General features: G+C 38.7%; 1 protein-coding gene across 5 annotated transcripts in view; it reads left to right on the forward strand.

Moving 5' to 3' along the window:
• The window catches only part of STAT4 (signal transducer and activator of transcription 4), a 151,560-nt gene extending 130,602 nt beyond the window's left edge, over positions 1–20,958 (forward strand). For all 5 annotated transcript variants that reach the window (XM_050751698.1, XM_050751702.1, XM_050751701.1 and 2 more), the window contains 10 exons: positions 9,464–9,547; positions 11,304–11,402; positions 14,278–14,413; positions 15,999–16,048; positions 16,530–16,624; positions 16,913–17,049; positions 17,390–17,581; positions 19,019–19,085; positions 19,455–19,563; positions 20,668–20,958. In XM_050751698.1, coding sequence (XP_050607655.1) covers positions 9,464–9,547; positions 11,304–11,402; positions 14,278–14,413; positions 15,999–16,048; positions 16,530–16,624; positions 16,913–17,049; positions 17,390–17,581; positions 19,019–19,085; positions 19,455–19,563; positions 20,668–20,694 — 996 coding nt within the window. In that variant the 3' untranslated portion in view covers positions 20,695–20,958. The remainder of the gene's footprint in view (positions 1–9,463; positions 9,548–11,303; positions 11,403–14,277; positions 14,414–15,998; positions 16,049–16,529; positions 16,625–16,912; positions 17,050–17,389; positions 17,582–19,018; positions 19,086–19,454; positions 19,564–20,667) is intronic.

The following is a 20,958-nucleotide window of genomic DNA, read 5'->3' on the forward strand; positions in this document are numbered from 1 at the left end:
AGTTATTAAATGATTGACAACGGACAAAGATGTCATCAATTATAGTTTCCCTAAGTTGCCATTCCAAACCTCCCTAGAATTGCAGCAGCCTGTGACTGTTTGAGATTACCCAAGAAAAGCTGACCTGTCAGGACGCACAGGGGCTCCTGGCTTTACGATTGGGTGAAAGGAGGAAGTTGTACAAGACCCATTCTCTTCGAAAACCCAAAGATGCCAAAGAGGTACCTCAGGAACCCCATTCACCCTTGGGGTTGGGGAAATGTGGCGCTCTGGCTCCCTCACACCTGTTTCTATCAAGGCAGCTTTATTTTATGGATTTACAGATGGAAACTCTGGTGGGAAGTTTGCTTTCAAGAATATGTACCAAGGTCAAAAAAAAAAATTTGGACTCATTGGACTAGACAATCTCTGAAGTTCCTTTGACTAAGATTCTGTAATCCTCAGAAATGCAACATAGGGTAAGAGCTTTAGATTTTTCAAAATGAATTTAATTTTAAGAATTTGCTTTGGAATTTCACAACATTGCTTGAGGAATCTGTAGACACGCTATCATAAAATCAACTTCAGCAATCACTGCCTTTCTCTCAACTATGTTCTCTCCTGGGAAGAGTCAACGTGAATAAACGATTTCATCACCTAGAAAGTGGCCAGACTTTGAGGCCATCAGTCTGTCCCTGTAAAATAAACATTCACAGGAAGCAGCCTTTCCCTGGAGGTCCTTATCTAGCCGGGAGCCAGCTAGAGAGTGATTATTGAAATGTGAAAACTGTTTGACTAGAGAAGCTGGAATTGCACTCTCTCCAGTTTGCTCTTTGTCAGTGGGCTTTAACCGATAAATGACAGTTTTAGCCACAGACTGAGGTGTTAGGTAATTTTGTTTATGTGGTGGAAAGTCATGAAGCACAATGAAGCTATTAGTAAAGCCTGGGTGACTTGAGTTTCATTTAACAAAATAGCCAAACAGATGTTCTTTCAAGGTTCAGTGTTCTCAAACACAGACACGCTACTCACACACCAGCTAGCCCAGGCATTTGCATAGCAAGTTGATTTCTCACTGAACTAATTTGAAGAGTTGCAACACTTTTTTGAGGGAGAAATTGTACAAAAATATTACTAAAACCTTAGACTTTGTAGAATGCAGCAGAGGGCTTTATGAGCTAAGCAGTGTTGTCATTTTACATTCCTGTCTTCTGATTCTGTGATTCTGTGATTAAAAGCTATCTCTTATGTGACTGGACCACTGTTTCCCTCTCTTCTCATTGTTTCCCATGATCTAACCCAGTGTCTAGCACATAATAGGTGCTCAATAAATATTCACTAAATGAAAGGGTTATTTTAATTGTTTCTATTCCACATAGTTTTCCATAGGGGGCATTACAACAAATTATGGAGTGTTAAGAGATAAGCAAGAAATTTGGATGAAAATCACCGTTTATCCCAGTCATATTTTTCTTAGCAGAGGTTTCTGTCAAGTTAAAAGCTATTATCATTTGTTGGCCGGGGTGTTGGCTCATGCCTGTAATTCCAGCACTTTGGGAGGCCGAGGCAGGCGGATCACAAGGTCAGAAGATCGAGACCATCCTGGCTAACAGGTTGAATCCCGTCTCTACTAAAAAAATACAAAAAATTAGTCAGGTGTGGTGGTGGGCGCCTGTAGTCCCAGCTACTTGGGAGGCTGAGGCAGGAGAATGGCGTGAACTCAGGAGGCGGAGCTTGCAGTGAGCTGAAATTGCGCCACTGCACTCCAGCCTGAGTGACAGAGCAAGACTCTGTCTCAAAACAAAAAACAAAAAAAACTATTACCATTTGTTAATATATTCTAGGTTTCCAAGGTATATTATTAGACACTAAGCAGAAGAAACAGAGAAGAATATGGTGACATCTAGACCTACCTTTCATTGTACTTTTTTTTCCAAGTGGAGCCCTGGTTAAGTGGGTTGTCCAGTTTTCTAGTTTCTTAGCGGATTTTCCAATGGGTATTTTTCTTTAGAAGTACAATACAGTCAATCCAGCTATTATATTCAGTGCCATATAATGTAATATACCATATAATGTAAATATCAATATGGATATTTTGTATCTGTAATCATCTTGGATGATCAGGATGGCTTTGATACAAACATTAATGGTGCATCTTTTTTTTTTTTTTTTTTTTTTTTTTAGATGGAGTTTCTCACTCTTGTTGCCCAGGCTGGAGTGCAGTGGCGCAATCTCGGCTCACTGCAACCTCCTCCTCCAAGGTTCAAGCAATTCTCCTGTGTCAGCCGCCTGAGTAGCTGGGATTACAAGCACACGCCACCATGCCCAGCTAATTGTTTGCATTTTTTTTAGTAGAGACGGTGTTTCACCATGTTGGCCAGGCTGGTCTTGAACTGCTGACCTCAGATCATCTGCCCACCTTGACCTCCCAAAGTGCTGGGATTACAGGCATGAGCCACCGCGCCAGGCCCTAATGCATCTTATATATGATGTTTTTCCATTCTGTTAGGAATGGAACCTGCGAATGAGAGACTGAATAGTGTCTCTAGCTTAGACTACACTGATGAAATAATGAAGATTATGACAGTCATGCAAGCTGTGAAAATTAATAATACTTTCTTTGGTCACAGCGTCTTTCCTCCAGTCTTGCATATAGTATGTCAGCTTCCTTGCTGGATTTTGTTCTAAATGTGCCTCACGATTCCATCAGGGATTTAAAGTAAACATTAGAAACTGTTTTGAATTACTGAGAAAATAATCACCCTCTCACCACCCACATTTCAGTTCAGTAGAGTACTGTATAAAGCGTAAAGACTGTTTCCAAAGCTAATGGACGACACTGAGTGTCATTGCTCTGTCTGTGGAATCCTGGTTTCTCACACTTTTAAGACCCTGATATTTGGTGGTGAACACACAGGTTCCATAACTCAAAGAGCTAAGGAAACTATCCGTACTGAATGATCATATGTATATTTATTCATAGAAATTAAACTATATAGGCCAGGCGTGGTGGCTCATGCCTGTAATCCCAGCATTTTGGGAGGCTGAAATGGGCAGATCACTTGAGCTCAGTAGTTCAAGACCAGCCTGGCCAATATGGTGAAACCCTGTCCCTACTAAAAATACAAAAAATAGCTGGGCATAATGGCATATGCCTGTAGTCCCAGCTACTCAGGAGGCTGAGGCAGAAGAATCGCTTGAACCTGGGAGGTGGAGGTTGCAGTGAGCCAAGTTCATGCCACTGCACTCTAGCCTGGGTGACAGAGCGAAACTCTGTCTCAAAAAGAAAAAGAGAAATTAAACTATAGAGGCTGGAATGTGAGAGCAATGGGACCTGTAAGAGGAAAACACTAAACTTTTTTCTACTCTTACTCTCCATGCCTCCCTTCTGGTCACCTAAATGTGTGTGGGAGTTTCTCTCCACTAACAACCAGTTCTCCAGCAGACGCAAACTGGGTGTCCTACAATTTAACCCAATTCTAACACTCTTTACCTTGACCCACAGGCTAAGGGCTTAGTCCCACAAGACTGCCCCCGATTCAGATGCCCATCGCAAGTCCCAGGTTGTGATCTGCACTTCTGACCAGCCAGCAATAAATTGAGGGTTCCCACAATTCCCTCCTCAGGTTCAATGAGTTTGCTAAAGCAGTTCACAAAACTCAGGGGAACATTTTACTTATATTTACTGGTTTACTATCAAGGATATTACACAGAATACAGATGAACAGCCAAATGGAAGAGATGCACAGGGCAAGGCATGGAGAAGGGGTGTGGAGCTCCCATGCCCTGTCCAGGTGTGCCACCCTCCTAGCACCTCCATGTCTTCAGCAACCTAGAAGCTTCCCAAAATCTGTTCTTTGAGGTTTCTATGGAAGCTTCATTACATACAGTTCATCACAAAGTTGATCGCCATTGCCATTGTGGATGAATTCAACTCTCAATCCCTCTCCCCTTCCCAGAGGTCAGGGAGTGGGGTAGAAGTTTCAACTCTCTAATCACATGATTGGTTCCCCTAGCAACCAAGCCTCATCCTGAGGCTATTTAGAAGCCCACCAAGAGACACTTCATTAGAATAGAAAATGCCAGAAAATCCACCCAGAAAATTCCAGAAATTTAGGAGCTCTGTGTCAGACAATCCTATCACTAAGGAAATTACAAAGATCTTAGGAACCTGTGTCAGGAACCAGGGTCAAAGACCAAATTTTTAGAACAGAAGACTCACCTAACATCTCCATCTAGAAAGGTCTTAGGAGCTCTGTCTCAGTAACCAGGTGCAGGGACCAAATATAGATTTCTTATTATATCACAATATCATAGCACCTCAGCTCCAAAAGTTTTCCTTCAGTCATCCTCCAGCTGCAGTCCTCCCTACAAAGAAAGTCTTCTGTGGGTTTAAGCAATGTGCTCACCCAGAATCCAGGACGCCAGAATTCCCAGCCCAGAAGACCTGAAGCCCCCACTTCCAGGGCCTGTTTAGGCCTCTCCAGGTCTACTCTCCCAAGCACAGATGACACCATCAGTGCAAACATGTCTAGACACTGGAGAGACCTAGAGGTCACACTGGTCATACAAGGCCCTTCACAGAGGTAGAAGCAAAGGGGACAGGCAATGGCCCAAGATGGCTGTGCTATCTTTACCCATGCCACCATGTTCCAGTAAGACTTTGAGGAGCTAAAACCCGGCCAATTAGGTTATGTGAAGGGTATGTCAAGGCAGGAGGCTAGACCATATGTTAACAGTTTGTTAACTTGATTGATAATGGTTAAATATTTATACATACAGTATTGGATCCCTGTGCACTTGCCTGAGGCCTCTCAAATGTTCTGCACCATTGAACTCAGAGATAATGTGAAAGGCACCCATTAGTGAACAGGAAGTGGAAGTTGTAGATTCTTCAGTTTTTGTATAGTGTAAGCATCCCCTCCATAGAGGGCAGTGAGATTTTCTATTGTTCAAAAATACACCTTCTTGGTGCCTACACTCAAGACAACTAGTCCGTCTCAAGCTCAACCAAAGAAAGAGCAACTTATTTTAACATAAAGGGGCTGGAGAAGAGGAACTGGCTGTTTGATGTGTTGACGTGCTGGGAGTACTTTTAGGGGTGGTTTAGGGATTTTTAAGCAGAATTTTGATTAAACATAACTTTCTACTAACCCAGTAAGAAGTGATTCCACCCTAGTCAATATAACTACCTGCAGGCAATGTAAAGTATCACAAAGATCTACTTCCTTCTCAATAACAAATCCTAAATGTAGCATTCTCATTATCAAGGAAGTCTTCTCACATAATCACAGAATTCTTGTTCATATCATCACATTAGACTATTTTTATTACTTCAGATTTCAAATGCAAACAGAATTCTGACTTATTAATGCATACTTAGGTTGACCTTCCTTTCTTTTCAGGTGACCCTGCCACCTCCAACTGCCCACCCTGACTTTTCTGATGTAAATAATCCTACATGTTCACATGTTCCCAGGGCTCATTTTATAAATTGTTGAAGCTTTATATCTCCAAATTTTCCATCTCCCTTTTGGGATTAAACGCAATGAGGATACACACATTGAGAATAATTCCTCTCAAATTTCACCCAGGACTCTTGTTAAAATGCAGAATCTGATTCAGTAAGCCTGGAATGAGGTCAGAGTTCCTGTTTTTCTTACAAGCTTTTAGGTGATGGCAATACTGCTGGTCCTTTTTTACCTACTATAAAATTTCACCAGGGACTAATTTAATTTCCTGCTTCTTTCTATGTCAAACTCCTACCCAGAGGTGATTATTTTTTGAGCTGTAAATATCATGCTAATACTGATATCTCTTGATTTTTTTTAATTTTATGTGTCTAACTTCTGATTTTCTATACAAGATTAATCTATGTCTTTCTTATAACAGGTCTCCATACATAGAAATTCTCCCCCATCTTCACAATATCATTATATAATACATTTTCATTTACTCAATGTATTCAATGTTTACCTTATTATGATTATATAAAAATTGTTAACAGCGAAGCCATATAGCATACTATGATTGTATTTCCATTCTTGTATTACTTTTTGTTTTCTCTGGATTTAATAGTTTCCCTGAGTTTTTGATTTGATTAATTTATGTACCTGTCACTAATTAAGCCCCAAACTTTCCATCAGAACAAGAAAACTCCTTACAATTTGGTCAAACATGTCAATCTATAAGTTCCTTTCTTCTTTTTTTCTTGGCAACATCGCTCTGGGAGCCCTCCATCTTCTGGCTCCAGTCCTGGCTACTTGCCCTCTGATCCTGTTGTGCAATCGTGGGGTTGTGGCTTTTTGTTTTTTGTTTTGTTTGTTTGTTTTTGAAACTCCCTTTCACCGTTATCCTAGGGAGTCCCACCCCCTTCTCCTGGCTGGGTTCATGTCTTCCTCTTTCTTAGGTTACTGTCTCCTTTTTATTAGAGAGACTCTTTCAGTAGTTTTCAAAGAAAAAGTACTAAGAAGCCAAATTTCCAGAGGCCTTGCATATCTGAAAACGTTTTTCCCATTCATAGTTGACTGACAGTTTGGCTGGATATAGAATTCTGGGTTAGAAATCATTTTTCCTCCGAATTCTTAAAGCACTATTCCATTGTCTTCTACTTATCTTGTATTCTGATTCTTAATCATTTATAAATGCCTTTTTTTTCCTGCACTCCTGAAACTTTTAAACTGGTTTCCTGCAATTTTACAGGATTGAGTTTCAGTTCGGCTCTTCATTTATTTATTGTGCCAGCCATTCATGGGTCCTTCCAATTTGAACACTCATGTCCTTTAGTTTGAAAAGTTTTGTCGTATTCTTCATTTTTATAGACTATTGAAAACACGTAAAAACATAAAAAATAATAGCATGAACACCCATCAAACAGCTTAAAAATTCAAACTTTGCAAATATAGTTGAAGACACCTGGTACCCCACCCCCCACCTTTAATCCGTTTCTTCTCTGTACCCACCCACCTCCCAAAAACCATTGTCTTGAATTTTGATGTTTATTGTTTTCAAGAATGCCTTTATACTTTTTCTATGAATGAATATGTTTCTATATACTTTATATTATTCTGTATTATAAATTCGGATTTTACATAAATGGCATCCTTATATATATATTTTATCACAACTTGCTTTTCTTGCTCAACAAAATATTTTCTGAGACTCATTCCTACATTGATTCATGTTGCTGTGGATCATTTATTCCAACGCTGTATAGCTTTTTGCTCTATAAATATACACAGTATAGCTAGCTCTTCTCCTATTGATGAATCATTTTATCATTATAAGCAGTTCTACTGTAAACATTCTTCAATTAACATTCTTCTACATGTCTTTTTTTAATACGAGTGTAAAAAATCTTTGACTTATATATATTTGGTAGCAGATGGGTCAGAATCAGATGATTCAACAAGAATTGTTATGTATAGGTAATGTGCATCTTCTACTTTTCTAGACACTGAGGAATTGTTCTCCAAAGTGATTGTAGCAATTGCATAAGTGGTATAAGAGTTACAATTTGTTTATGTCTTTGATATTTTCTCTGCTCCATTTTCTCTGTTCTCTTTCTGGAACTTGTGTTAGTTTGTTGTTGCAGTTCATGTATAATTCTTTATTTGCTATCTTTTCTATTCTATTTTTGACATCTTTGTGGGGTTTTTTTGTTTGTTTTACATTCTGGGAAATTTCCTCTACTTTATGTCCAATCTTTTTACTGACTTGTCTATTTCTCTTATTATATTTTAAGTGGTTTTGTTCTTTTTAAGTGGTTCTTTATTCTTTTCGGAATGTTTCTTACAATAATATTCTATTCTTGTTTCACAGATGTAATATTTGTTTTATATAGTTTTTAAAAGGTGTTTTAATATACATTTTCAAATATATACAGAAATAGAGGGAAAATACAATGAATGGATTTAAGCATCACCTAACTTCAACAATACATACATTTTTCCTGGAGTTCTCAAATTCTAGATAGTACAGTATAATGTAGATACTTCAGCAGGAATCTTTAGAATATAAGAAATGTTTAAACCTAACCACACTACCCTTATCGCAAAAAACAAAATAACATTTTTTAAATCCTGACTTAATAAAATCCTATTTTTTGTTTAAATTCCTCCATTGTCTCAAAAAAGGCCTTTTGACAGTTGGTTTGTTCAAATCAGTATCTAAGCATTATCTTCTCATTACAAATGGTTGAGGCCCCTTCAACATGCCATATATTTATTGAATAAACTGAGCTGAATACAGTAGACTTTTTTCACTGTTTTTTTACTCTTCTGCTTTTTTTTTTTTTTTTTTTTTTTTTTTTACATTTTGCTTTTCCTCTGAGTTTTTTGTTTTTGCATTTTCATTTCATGTGAGAGGGTTTGTCAAATGCCTGATGATCATTAGCTTGCTGTTAATCATTAAGAGAAGGGCACTGAAAAACTGCCTGAAAACTCTATGTGCATGTTGGGAACTGTAGACTTAGGGTGATTATTAGAATCTGGCTGTTTCAATGGGTTGTTGGGGGACGGTGGTGGGTGTAGAAGGCAGCATCTGTATGTTACCTCCCTTGGTCTGGCAAACTTCCCAGATACCTTTCCAGGAGCTTTTAGGCCTGGCTCTAGGTGTTGGAGAAGGGGCAAACATGGGCTTCACTGTACATTTTCACAGGACCTTCCTCTCTTTAGCACACACAGCACCTAACCCCTGACTGCAGCTTGACCTTGTTCCCAGAATGCAGAGAGCCTCTCTAATTACTCTGACTCATCTGCTCCAAAGAGCAAACCTCCCTCCTGTGCCCAGGTCTGGAGGGGTGGAGACTTCACTGCCTGAGCTGGGGCTCTTACAGCACATCCTGGTCTGCAGTCTTCTTTTCTGCAGCCTCAGGGTGCTCAGTGCTTTCAACCCCTGGGTTCTTTCTTCTACCCTCACTCTACACTCCCCTACTTTTCACTCAGGGATCTAGATTACAGTTTTACTTTATTGGAAAGTGAATAAAACTCCAGTTATTACCTTATTGGAGTGTCTGGAGGGAACAGAGGAAAATACGTATACTCCACCTACCATGTTGAACCAGAAGGAGGTCTTGCATTCTTTTTGAACAGATTCATTGTGACACTAAGACTTGTATCTGTATACTTATGCATATATAGATTGCTTTTATTAACATTTGGTAACTCGAAAGGACCAATTTTCAAATATTAAAATAAGGAACAACTTGTCTAAATTTCAATGGAAAAAAACTATGCTAGAATTTTTAAAGCCAGAAATTATCTTGTTTTGAAGACTTAAAATCATTCTGTTTGGGGAAATGAAGATTTTCCAAACTGTATATAACTTTTAAATCAGTAAGAGGGAATGTTCAATAGTAGAGATGGCTTGGGGGCATTTACTTTATTAATTTATTAATAAATGTATTAATTTATATAGAAACAAGTCTTCTATTAGATAGTGAGTATGCATTTGTGAGGTAACAATTTATTTCTTTCTCCCTTAGGGCTGTCACATGGTGACTGAAGAACTTCATTCCATAACCTTTGAAACACAGATCTGCCTCTATGGTCTGACCATAGATTTGGAGGTAGGTGTTTCAAGAACATACACCATTTACTCATGGTATTTGCAGGAATTGATCAGCATTAATAGATGTAAGTTTGGTTTTTTCTAGGTTTTAGTACATTCCCTATTCATTACTTTTGTTTTAATTTAGAAAATCAATATGTCAAATATTCACTAGTTAACATAATAATTGGGTTAAATATATATGATAAAAGCTTGTGGGTAGCTGGGTGCTGTGACTCACACCTGTAATCCCAGCACTTTGGTAGGCCAAGGTGGGTGGATTGCTTGAGCCCCGGAATTTGAGACCAGCCTGGGCAACAGTGCAAAACCTCCCATCTCTACTAAAAATACAAAAGTTTGCTGGGTGTGGTGGCACATGCCTGTAGTCCCAGCTACTCAGGAGGCAGACGCAGGAGGATCAATTGAGCCCAGGAGGTGGAGGCTGCAGTGAGTGGTGATCATGCCACTGCACTCCAGCCTGGGTGACAGAGTGAGACCCAGTCTCAAAAAAATAAATAAACAAATAATAAAATAAAATAAAATAAAAAGTTCAAGGGTATTATGAACTTTATATACAATTAAATAATTTGTTGCTCAGGTTCTTCTTTGTTTGGTTTTCTGGGATTTCCTGAGTCATGAACACTCAGTGGAAAGTCTAAAGAGGAATAAGTATCCTTGAACTTATGTCATGTAGTGATATATATTTTTTGTAGTAATATATTTTCAAAATTTTAACTTGTACATAAAAACTCACAGAAGATTTCTCTAACATAAGAACAAAGACAAATAATAGGAACATTACAGTACGTTGCTTTGATCCTCGTAAAACAATCACCACTAAAAGAAAGAATAAAGAAACTTTTGGGATTAAATTGAGCATTAATTGACTATGTGCTCCTTGAGGGCAGAACACTATGAATGAACGAGTGCATGAATGAACAAACACAATCTCACACACCCTGAATATGATCCTATTGTGGAGTATATTCTTTTAGAATTCTGCCTTTGCTCTTTTATCTTAATGATGGTAATATGTTTTTAAAATCTTTCATAAATTCCTTCCTCATCTCCTTTCCCTAAACCTCTGTTTTTATGAGTTGTTAAATTTCCTCAAATGGGTATTTTACCATCTATAGGAATCTAATGTCTGTTGTTGGGGAAAGACTACTATAAGTTGATTAGTTTCCCAGGCTAATTTGTAAAAGCCTGTTTATTTCATAAAGTAGAAAACCACGGTACCAAGAATACTAAATTGAGTTAGTTCTGTAACAATAGCACAGACAGCTGTATCACCCATAGCTTACATCTCCTACTTTTACAATAGAAACCTCCCACTTCCAGTGTTTACGTTAATTAGGTGTTAGGTTGTAATTTGAAGATACCGATTCATTCCAGAGAAAAACTTAAAATAGATTCTTTAATTTATAAAGAAGATCGTTGCTAATTCAAAAGACTCTCTAATATATTGCACTTGAGGCAGCGGGTGACATTTAAAAAGTATAAACATGTCCACGATGTCAGGGGAGATACTGGGAAGCTGCCTGACTGAGCACTCTGAAAGGATTCCTGCTCTTTCCTCTCTGTGCCCTTACTCATGCATGCTCAGAAAGTTCCATGGCCTTCACAAGTCATTTCAGTGACCAGGGCAGCATGGACATCAGGACCGGAGGCGTGGGACTGGCTTGAGATTGGCCCTTTACAGGCGAGGGTCAAGCATAAGATCAATGTAAGGTGGGACTACCTGTAATAACTATGCTCTTTTTCCCCCAAACCAGACCAGCTCATTGCCTGTGGTGATGATTTCCAACGTCAGTCAATTACCTAATGCTTGGGCATCCATCATTTGGTACAACGTGTCAACCAACGATTCCCAGGTAGACTCTATTTCTACCTCACCTTCTTTAATTCTATTTGATTTGTTTTATTGCCAAGAAACACATCTGCATCAAAACATATGTATGCCGGTGGGGTGTGGGGTGAGAGTTGCTTTATTTCTAGTTGTGTGTTTCCTCTCATGTCATATTTAAAGTAGTATGTTCTGATGTATGTGGTCCCTGAGAGAGTTCTGCTAGCAAAAGTAACAGACAGGTATTTATTATTTCTGAGGGTCTGGTCAGCTCCCAACTATGTACATACCAGAGAGTTCCAGGGCCATCCTATGTCTCTGTTAACTAAGCTGAAGGAAACTTCTTACCTCCTCAGCTGCTCTGGTCCCACCTTGTCCATATAGTCTCTTCTATGAAGGTAGAGAATTGGTTTCCAAGTAAGTAATTAGAATATTCATCAATCTTGCCCAATTGTATTCTGACAGCACGCATTTTCAAATCGATTGCAGATTTCATCCATCCTAGGCTCAAGCTGGGATTTAATGCCATCTGGTGGTTGTAACACTGGCCCAAAATTGGCCTCAAGTCACAAAGCAAGCCGTGAATAGATGCTCTTATAAGACAACCAGGGAAGGGAGTGGCAAAAAAGATGAGTCAGCACTTCCCCTTGCAGCCCTCCTCCAAAACCTCAGTGTGTTGTCCTGGAAACCACTAAGGTCTAGAGAAAATAGGTCAGATGTAAATAACAACATTTCTTCTTAATTCAGAGCAAATGTTCCCTCCAAAGGGAAGAATTCTTCTACTTTAGATCCCAGTAGTAAGAACAAGATCATAATGAATCAGCTTAGTGTTCTTTCCCTTTGATTCAATGTTTCTAATAAGGAAATGACTCAGCCCTACTCCTTCTCCTCCTCAAGTGCCCTAGCATCTGAGACAAATTAACTGCAGAGAGGTAGACTGTGCAGGGTGCCCCGAAAAGAGCACAACTTATCAGAGAAATGGCCTGGTCTTTAAGGTGAAGGACAGCCAATGCCCCTGAGATTAAATGCTGATCTCCATTAGATCAACACTTGTTCAGCTTTCTTCCAACTCCAGGGAGTAGAAGGAGTGATGGGATACTTCTCCATCCTCCAGCCTCACAGAGCAGTGCTGCACTTAGCTTTCTTCAGCAACCTCCTTCTGTAAGAAAGTCACCAAAATCATCACACTCATCATCCCAAATTTACATGGCTCTAGGATGAGAATCTAGAACTATAGATAACATACAGCTCCTAAAACACAGATTCACAGCCTAGTTACAGAACCAGTCTGAACAACTAATCCTGGTTTCTCCTCTTAATTCTATCCTGCTTTGAAACCTAAGCCGTTAGGCCTTGATTGTATTCTGTGCTTTCTGGTCACTTTTCCAGGCACCATTCTCAGGTTCACAAAAAAACCATCTCCCGAGAAATTCTTTCTCTTCATTCCTCCTCTTCCTATTGCCCATTCCTTGTTGGATGCTGTGTCCTCTTTTATTCCCGCCTTCTGAAATCTCTTGAATTGGTTCTTTTTCATGATTAATCTAAGCCCAGTTTAGCTCATGTTCACAACAGCCTTCTCCAGGCACCGCATTGGATTTCTGAATTCTTCCTTTCCTCTTCTTGAAACACCTTTCTTGAGTTTCACACATCTGTTTTCCAGTAATCTGTGACAGAGTCTTATGTTTCACTATTGTTGACCCAGTTTCTGGCACAATCTCGTTTGTAGTCGATCACACAGAATATTCTCTTATTTAGCTTGGCACAGTGGTGCACACCTGTAGTTTCAGTTTCTTGAGAGACTGAGGCAAGAGAATTTCTTGAGCCCAAAAGTTCAAGTCCAGCTTGGACAACATAGCAAGATCATTTCTCTGTTTTTTGTTTTGTTTTGTTTTGTTTACGTAGAGCAAATAAGAAAAGACTACTATGGTGTCCATAAAACAGGTATTTGAGGTTAATCATAATATTGTAGGGTCACCTTCCCTAGCCTGGGACTTGACGGTTTCTAGCACTTTGGGATGATTGGTCTGGTCAAGGTAAAACTTGTGCCAACCCCATGATAAACCAATTAAATAATATAAGTTTTGTTTAGGATGAATATTGTTTTAGAATAGAGTATCTGTCAAATTACTTGTTGGACAGTGTTAAGTACCTGCATGAGTAGACTGATACGGAAAAGTTCAAGAGATGCCAAGTGATGCTTCTGAAGAAAGATGGAGCTCTGATTATATTATACTCAAAGAACAGGGAGACTTTTAGGAAAAGATGATGTCAGTCTTAAGAACAACAGAGATGAGATGATATTTTATACTTACTTAGGTTGGCCAAAAGACTTTAAATTAGGAATCCTATATATTGAATTACAGTGTCATAAGCGTAATTGTTATTAGTGGTGAATGTGTATGGATCTGCAGCAACCTCAATTCTTGCCTCAGAAGAAAGAATTCAACTGAGGAGCATAGGACAGAAGGAGTGACCAAGGCAAGCTTCAGAGCAGGAGTGAAAGTTTATTAAAAGCTTTAGAACAGCAAGAGAAGGAAGGAAAGGAAAGTACAACTTGGAAGAGGACCAAGCGGGCAACTTGAGAAGCCAAGTGTGCAGCTTGACCTCTTGATTTGGGCTTGGCATTCTTCAGGGGTCTTGTGTTACTTCTCCCCACTCCTGAGATCTTACTGGGAAGCTGCTGAGCAGTTTTAGGTGTTTTCTATTAGAACACGGTCTTTCCTTGGCACCAGCTGTGATCAATTATGACTTTAGAGAAACAGTTAACAACTGCCTGACCATCACCTAATGGTCACCCAACATTCCTAGTATGTGTGTGGGGAGACGGGGAGACCTCTCTCGCCCTGCTCACTAGCTACCCACTGTAAGATAATTAACAAATCATCATCATGATTCTATTTCAGAACTTGGTTTTCTTTAATAATCCCCCACCTGCCACATTGAGTCAACTACTGGAGGTGATGAGCTGGCAGTTTTCATCGTACGTTGGTCGTGGCCTTAATTCAGATCAACTCAATATGCTGGCAGAGAAGCTTACAGGTGAGAGCTGGTAGACAGACAGGATTCGCCTCTGTTTTTGGCACTCAAGCATTTTAAATAACCGGGACGCTATTACTACTATTAATAATAATGATCATCATCATAATTTATTCAATGCCTACTATATTGCCAGGCACAGAGCTAAGTGTTATATTATTTTTAATCCTCAGGAAAGTCCTGCAAGACTCACCTTATTCTATCAATTTTATAAGTGACTGTATTGGAGTGCAGAAGTCAAGTGACTTGCCACAGCTGCATGGCTAGTACACAGCAGAACCAAGCCGCAGGCCAGACTTGTCCAGGTCTAAAGCCCCTCCCTGTCTATTCCCCACCCCAGTCTCCAGGGTATATTTCCACTAAATATGATGTGAAGCTTTAATGGCGCCCCATATGATCGTTCATATGAATGTCTCAACTGACATAAACCAACAGGAAAATGACTGATTCCTTCACTAGGTCTAGGAAATGTAATAGAAATTTTAAACCACCTGGGCAATACTTAATTCTGCATACCAAGAAAGTTTCAGCTTTGACTGAGATTTCTAAAGTTTGCAAAATAGAGTCATTGGTACTACATGTACCAACGATAATCCAAACTTTTTCTAAAAAATCTCTAAGAAAGCTGTATTTTGACAAGTCGAGGTTTAACATATCTAACACCAAAAAAAAAAAGAGTTAAAATTAGATCTGTATGCATTTCTAGTTAAATTAGGGCCAAAGATCCATTTGTGCAGCAGAAGTAGAATCATGTGTGATTTAAGCTTGACTCACATGGTGCTGGGATGCTTGCCACTTGCACCTACTCTTGGATCAATGGGTACTTAAATAAACTAGGATTTCGGAAAACATCACAAAATTTACTTAATGGAAATACATGCTTTGATCCTTATTTAATTCATAAGCAGCAATAGTAGGCATTCAATAAATATTTGTTAGAGTGAGTAAAGCTTTTAAGCATGTAGTATAGATAGCAACCATATCCTTTCAGACCTTTATCAGATTATTCTTATGAGTATAATTTCCTTAAAAATTTAGATGAAAACTCGTGTCCTTTCACTACTCTGGATCAAAGCAGCCAATGGCTACTTACTGTCTAATAGATTTCTAGTCCATTCTTTCCATCTTAATAGGCAACATTCTTGGTAATCTAGCTACACCTAACTTACACAAATTTGTTTTATAATGTTCATTTACCAACATTAGGCAGCTCTTCCTGTCTCCAGTATAAGCCATGTCCATGTCCATGTCCATCATGCCTTGTCCTATATTACCCTTGCCCTCTGGAGTGGCCTCCTTTGTCTCCTCTGACAATTTATATTCTACCCATCCAGATCCTAGATACCCACCTGCTTTCTAAAGCCATTGTTAGCTCCTCCACCAAAAACCTTATTATCTAGATAATAAACTTCTTAGGAGCAAGGATGATGTCTTATATTTGTACTGTACCTAGCACTCGGTACATTGCAAACCCATAACAGGTGCTTAAGAAATGCTTGAAAGGGAAGAGGAAAAATATCTAAATTGAGCACAGAATTGAAGCATCTCATTGTCGAATGAAAAATCTCATTCTTTTCTTTCATTTCAGTCCAATCTAGCTACAGTGATGGTCACCTCACCTGGGCCAAGTTCTGCAAGGTACAAACGGTCGGGGAAACATCATTTAGATACATTTGTTTTTTAATACAATGTTCCCAAGTCTATATTACTACCTGGGGTTTTGAGTAATTCCCAGATAAGAATTATTTTTTTTTTTGAGAGGGAGTCTCGCTCTGTCGCCTCCCGGGTTCATGCCATTCTCCTGCCTCAGCCTCCCAAGTAGCTGGGACTACAGGCACTCACCACCACGCCCAGCTAATTTTTTGGGTATTTTTAGCAGAGACGGGGTTTCACCGTGTTAACCAGGATGGTCTTGATCTCCTGACCTGGTGATCTGCCCACGTTGGCCTCCCAAAGTGCTGGGATTACAGGCGTGAGCCACCATGCCCGGCCAAGAATATTTTTTAAAGAAACTAAGGTGTTGTCCAGTTTCAGGATATTATTTTGTTGAAAAATTGAACTTAAATTATTATATCAACATTGTTACTTAATGTCTTAATGTGCTTGTTTATTCCTATAGGAACACTTACCTGGTAAATCATTTACCTTTTGGACATGGCTTGAAGCAATATTGGATCTAATTAAGAAACACATTCTTCCCCTTTGGATTGATGGGTAAGTTATAGGCTATATTTTTCATATGAGTGAATTATGTTCTTTTTTTCTGTTGTTACTGGTTTTCTTCTACTTCTTTTTCTCTTAAGCATATTTAGTACAATAGAAAAAAATAGTTGCAATTTCTTATTCGTGGAGTATCACTATGTATATTAATCTATATATGAGTATTTCAGGTGAGAATGACTTTTGATTACACTCAAAACAAACTGTAGGTCTGCTCTTTGTAAATGCAATAAGTGAAAATCCAATAATGATCAGAAAAAAATCATGCATTTCTATTTTTAGGTATGTCATGGGCTTTGTTAGCAAAGAGAAGGAACGGCTCTTGCTAAAGGATAAAATGCCTGGCACCTTTTTATTAAGATTCAGTGAAAGCCATCTCGGAGGAATAACTTTCACCTGGGTGGACCATTCTGAAAATGGTATATACTCACTAATGTTTATTCTTGTGAAATTAGTTTTCTTAACTTTAGTTACTGGGATTTCAGTTTTTGGAAGTGTATGGTGTGTTGATCTATTTGTGATGTATTCGGTGGGCTTGAATATTAGTAGTTGCAGTTGTCTCAGAACAGGGTACCCATGAATTCCAAAAAGTCTATCGTATGCACAATCTATACTGTCCAGGCAGCAGACGGTCTGACATTGAAGTGACATGAACTGACAAGTCACTCCAGTGGCATGAAGATAATGTGGGCAGGGAAAAAATGGTCACAAGGCATGTGTACAGGAACCTGTATATTTCTCCAATTTCTGTCTTTCAAGGGGAAGTGAGATTCCACTCCGTAGAACCCTACAATAAAGGCCGGTTGTCTGCTCTGCCATTCGCTGACATCCTGCGAGACTACAAAGTGATTATGGCCGAAAACGTTCCTGAAAACCCTCTGAAGTACCTATATCCTGATATTCCCAAAGACAAAGCCTTTGGTAGACACTACAGCTCTCAGCCTTGCGAAGGTTAGGTTTTTCTGGTTTTGTTTTTGTTTTTTTTCCTTAAGATTTTGGAAAATAACCTCATATTGGAGCAAAGTAAATGATAAATGAAGTTCCTCTTTTTGTTTACTCTGATGTTTGTAAGATCTAAGGGCATATGGAGGTCAAAGCCTTAGAAATGAAGCGGTATGTCAGCAGCTCCTGAAAAGGGACCGCTGGGCTTTCTAACACTAGCAGAGTAATAAGCAGCTGCAACTAAACTTCACCGTGGCCATGGGGGCCTCTCAAGGCCACTCGGAGAGCTTCAGTTTTCTCCTTTGTAAGACAGAAGTGGTGCAGACTTCACGTCTATGACTGGGGGAAAGGAAAAGAAAGAGGGGGTAATGATGAGAAGCTTTTAATAGTAAAACAAGTCTGTATATTACAAAGGAACCCCAGGGTTTATAAGTTTTATATTTTCAACCATACTTTAGTTTTACAACTCAGGGTATTTGTTCATTTGCTAGGGAGGGACCTGTGGATCTGTGCTTCATCCTCTCCCTCCCCCACTCACCCAGCCAACCTTTCCTGGTTGTATCCTAAGGACCTAGACCAATGTCTGGCCAAAACAGGCATTCGGTAAATATTTGTTGAATACATAAAAGAAAATTCGTTAAATTGCTATGTGATTTTAAGGTACATTCATCATTCTGTTTCTTTAATGGAAGTGTATACAATCCATAGAAATCTTCATCTATAGCACTAAATCTTTGGGCCCCATCATGCAGAATATCCTACAGTGGTCACTCACAGACTCACAGCCACCTGACTTCATGCTCTCTGAAATAAACAAAAATGCAAAAGAAGAGAAAAGCAAACAAACCTGTGACTTCTCAGTGACTTTCAACAACTGATCGAATGAAATAACAAATATCAATGCAACAAATTAGGGTTGGAAAATTGGAACAAATTTTCAACATGGTATACCAGAGAAGTTTGGGGAATTTTTCCAAGGTGAGGTTTGCATATGACTGTTACTACAGCACAATGATACTTTCGGGAACACTGATGTCTGTACTTCAAAAACATTTGCAATCATAAGGTTCTGACTGGTGTCCATTTAAATGAAAAGAACTAGGTTATTATATCCTCCAAAACATGACTCAATCAGTCCTTATAATCAGACGTAAATGAAACGCAGAAGACAGGTAATACAGCTGATTCTCAACTTTTCCCATACAGTTTAGAGGCATTAATATATGAAGTCAGATTAGGCCTGCCAAGAGATTTGTTTTTCTCTTCTTGCACATTTTATGCTTATCTAATAGATTGTGTCCCCTATTTAATGAAACATTTTTGTGTATCACCGAACAACTGTATTCTCTCTCTTCCTCTTATCATTAATATTTTTCTAGACTCTTTTTTCCCCAGTTTTATTAATATTGACATTGTTCCCCCAACATTGTGCCTTCTTTTTTCCAGTTTCAAGACCAACAGAAAGGGGTGGCAAAGGTTACGTTCCTTCCGTTTTTATCCCCATCTCAACAATGTGAGTAATCTTAGTCACATGTAAAATATTTTTTATAAAAAGCTTTTCTATAGGAGATTTAAAAGTAGAGCAGAGTACACATAACTGAGAGCAAAGCATTGTCATGTGCAATGTCCCATTTCCTTTTATACATAAAGCTAACCTTTAGGGCACACTTACCACAATCTATTGTGACTAAAATTATAAAATTCCCCTTTTAATGCCATATATTCCATAGCAAGTTGAATGTTCTGATATGAAATGATGAATCAGATAACTCAGTGTCACAAATAGATGAAGCCCTAGAAATGAGTTCCTGACACAGTAAGTCACCGTGAGCTATTATTATTTTCTAATCCTTGTCCATATTGACCTTGTTATCTCTTTAAGCCGAAGTGATTCAATGGAGCCACATTCTCCATCAGACCTTCTTCCCATGTCTCCAAGTGTGTATGCGGTGCTGAGAGAAAACCTGAGTCCCACAACAATCGAAACTGCAGTATGTTCCCTTTATTTTCCATTGCTGCTCAAAGGCATTTCCAATGATGCAAAGGTGGTGTGGGAATCAAAGGGGCTGAAATACTGCCTGGGTAGGGAGAAAACACATTTATTGGAACAAATTCATGAGCATGACACAAAAAGTGTCTGGATGGTCCTGCGTGTTGCTGATCTTATGGGTATGGAAAGCAGACACCTTCACTTACTTAAACTGCTTTACATTCTTTCCACCAGAAACCACCAGAGGGCAAAATATTCCTATACCCTACTCAAGCACACTATCCCTACTGGCACCACGGGCCCACTCATTCCCCAACACTCTCTACTTTAGCAAACAGCATTTACTGGTCAATATTTATAAACCTAGTATACTATCTAGTTTACTAGTTACTTACTATCCAGTAAACCCAGTTTGCTATCTTACAGTGCAAACATCACACATTGCAACTTTTCTTGATTATGGCTTGCATTTCTAGAACCAGGAGCTTCATCAAGTAATATATGAATAATGGTCAATAGCATAATAATGCTCTCCTTTTTGAGAACTGAGTCATAATCTTTAATGCAATAATGTTATTTGGGATGAGTCCTATTCGCTCTTATCCACCAATAATGTCAATGGGTTCAAACTCCCAATTTACATGAAAGTGAACATACATCAGAATAATATAATAGAAACTTGGAGGGACCCTAAGCCTCAAAAATTTTTATCTGGCTGGCTTTTAATTCTTCTCTTGAAGATTTCCATAGATGAAAAATTCACTTTCCTTTGATAGCTTATTCCAATGTTAGTTCCCTTAAATCATCAAGTTATTTATGTCTAACTGAACATTTGCTACATTTTGCACCCATTTCCTCATTATATTTTTGGTGGATAAACAGGCCTTTTTCTTAAAACAGTTTTCTGTCTCCTTGAAAGGTACCTTTTATTTTAGACTGATCAACCCCTATTACTTTTGCAAATACTTAGTTTAAGTATTTTAACTAGGTAATAGAAAAATTATGGAGTAATTTGTAGAAAAGAGGATGTTTATTTACACAAGAAATAGTGATTTATTTGCAAACCAATAGTTTCCTCAAAGATTATTTTCATTTTTAATTTTAGATGAAGTCTCCTTATTCTGCTGAATGACGGGATAAACTCTGACACACCAAGAAAGGAAGCAAATGAAAAACTTTAAAGACTGTTCTTTGCCCAACGACCACATTTGATTTCTTCAGCTTTGTAAATACCGGGTTCTGGGAAATGTTTGATGTCTGAAGCTCTCTTCACACTGTCATGGCACTCCCCAGTTGGGAGTGTTGTGATTGAAATGCTTGAAACCAAAGCTTCAGATAAACGTGCAAGATAAGACAACTTTCAGAAACCAGTGTTAATAACAGTATTCACAGAAGA

The sequence above is a fragment of the Macaca thibetana genome, chromosome 12, assembly GCF_024542745.1.
Source record: "Macaca thibetana thibetana isolate TM-01 chromosome 12, ASM2454274v1, whole genome shotgun sequence".
Classification (NCBI taxonomy): Eukaryota; Metazoa; Chordata; class Mammalia; order Primates; family Cercopithecidae; genus Macaca; species Macaca thibetana.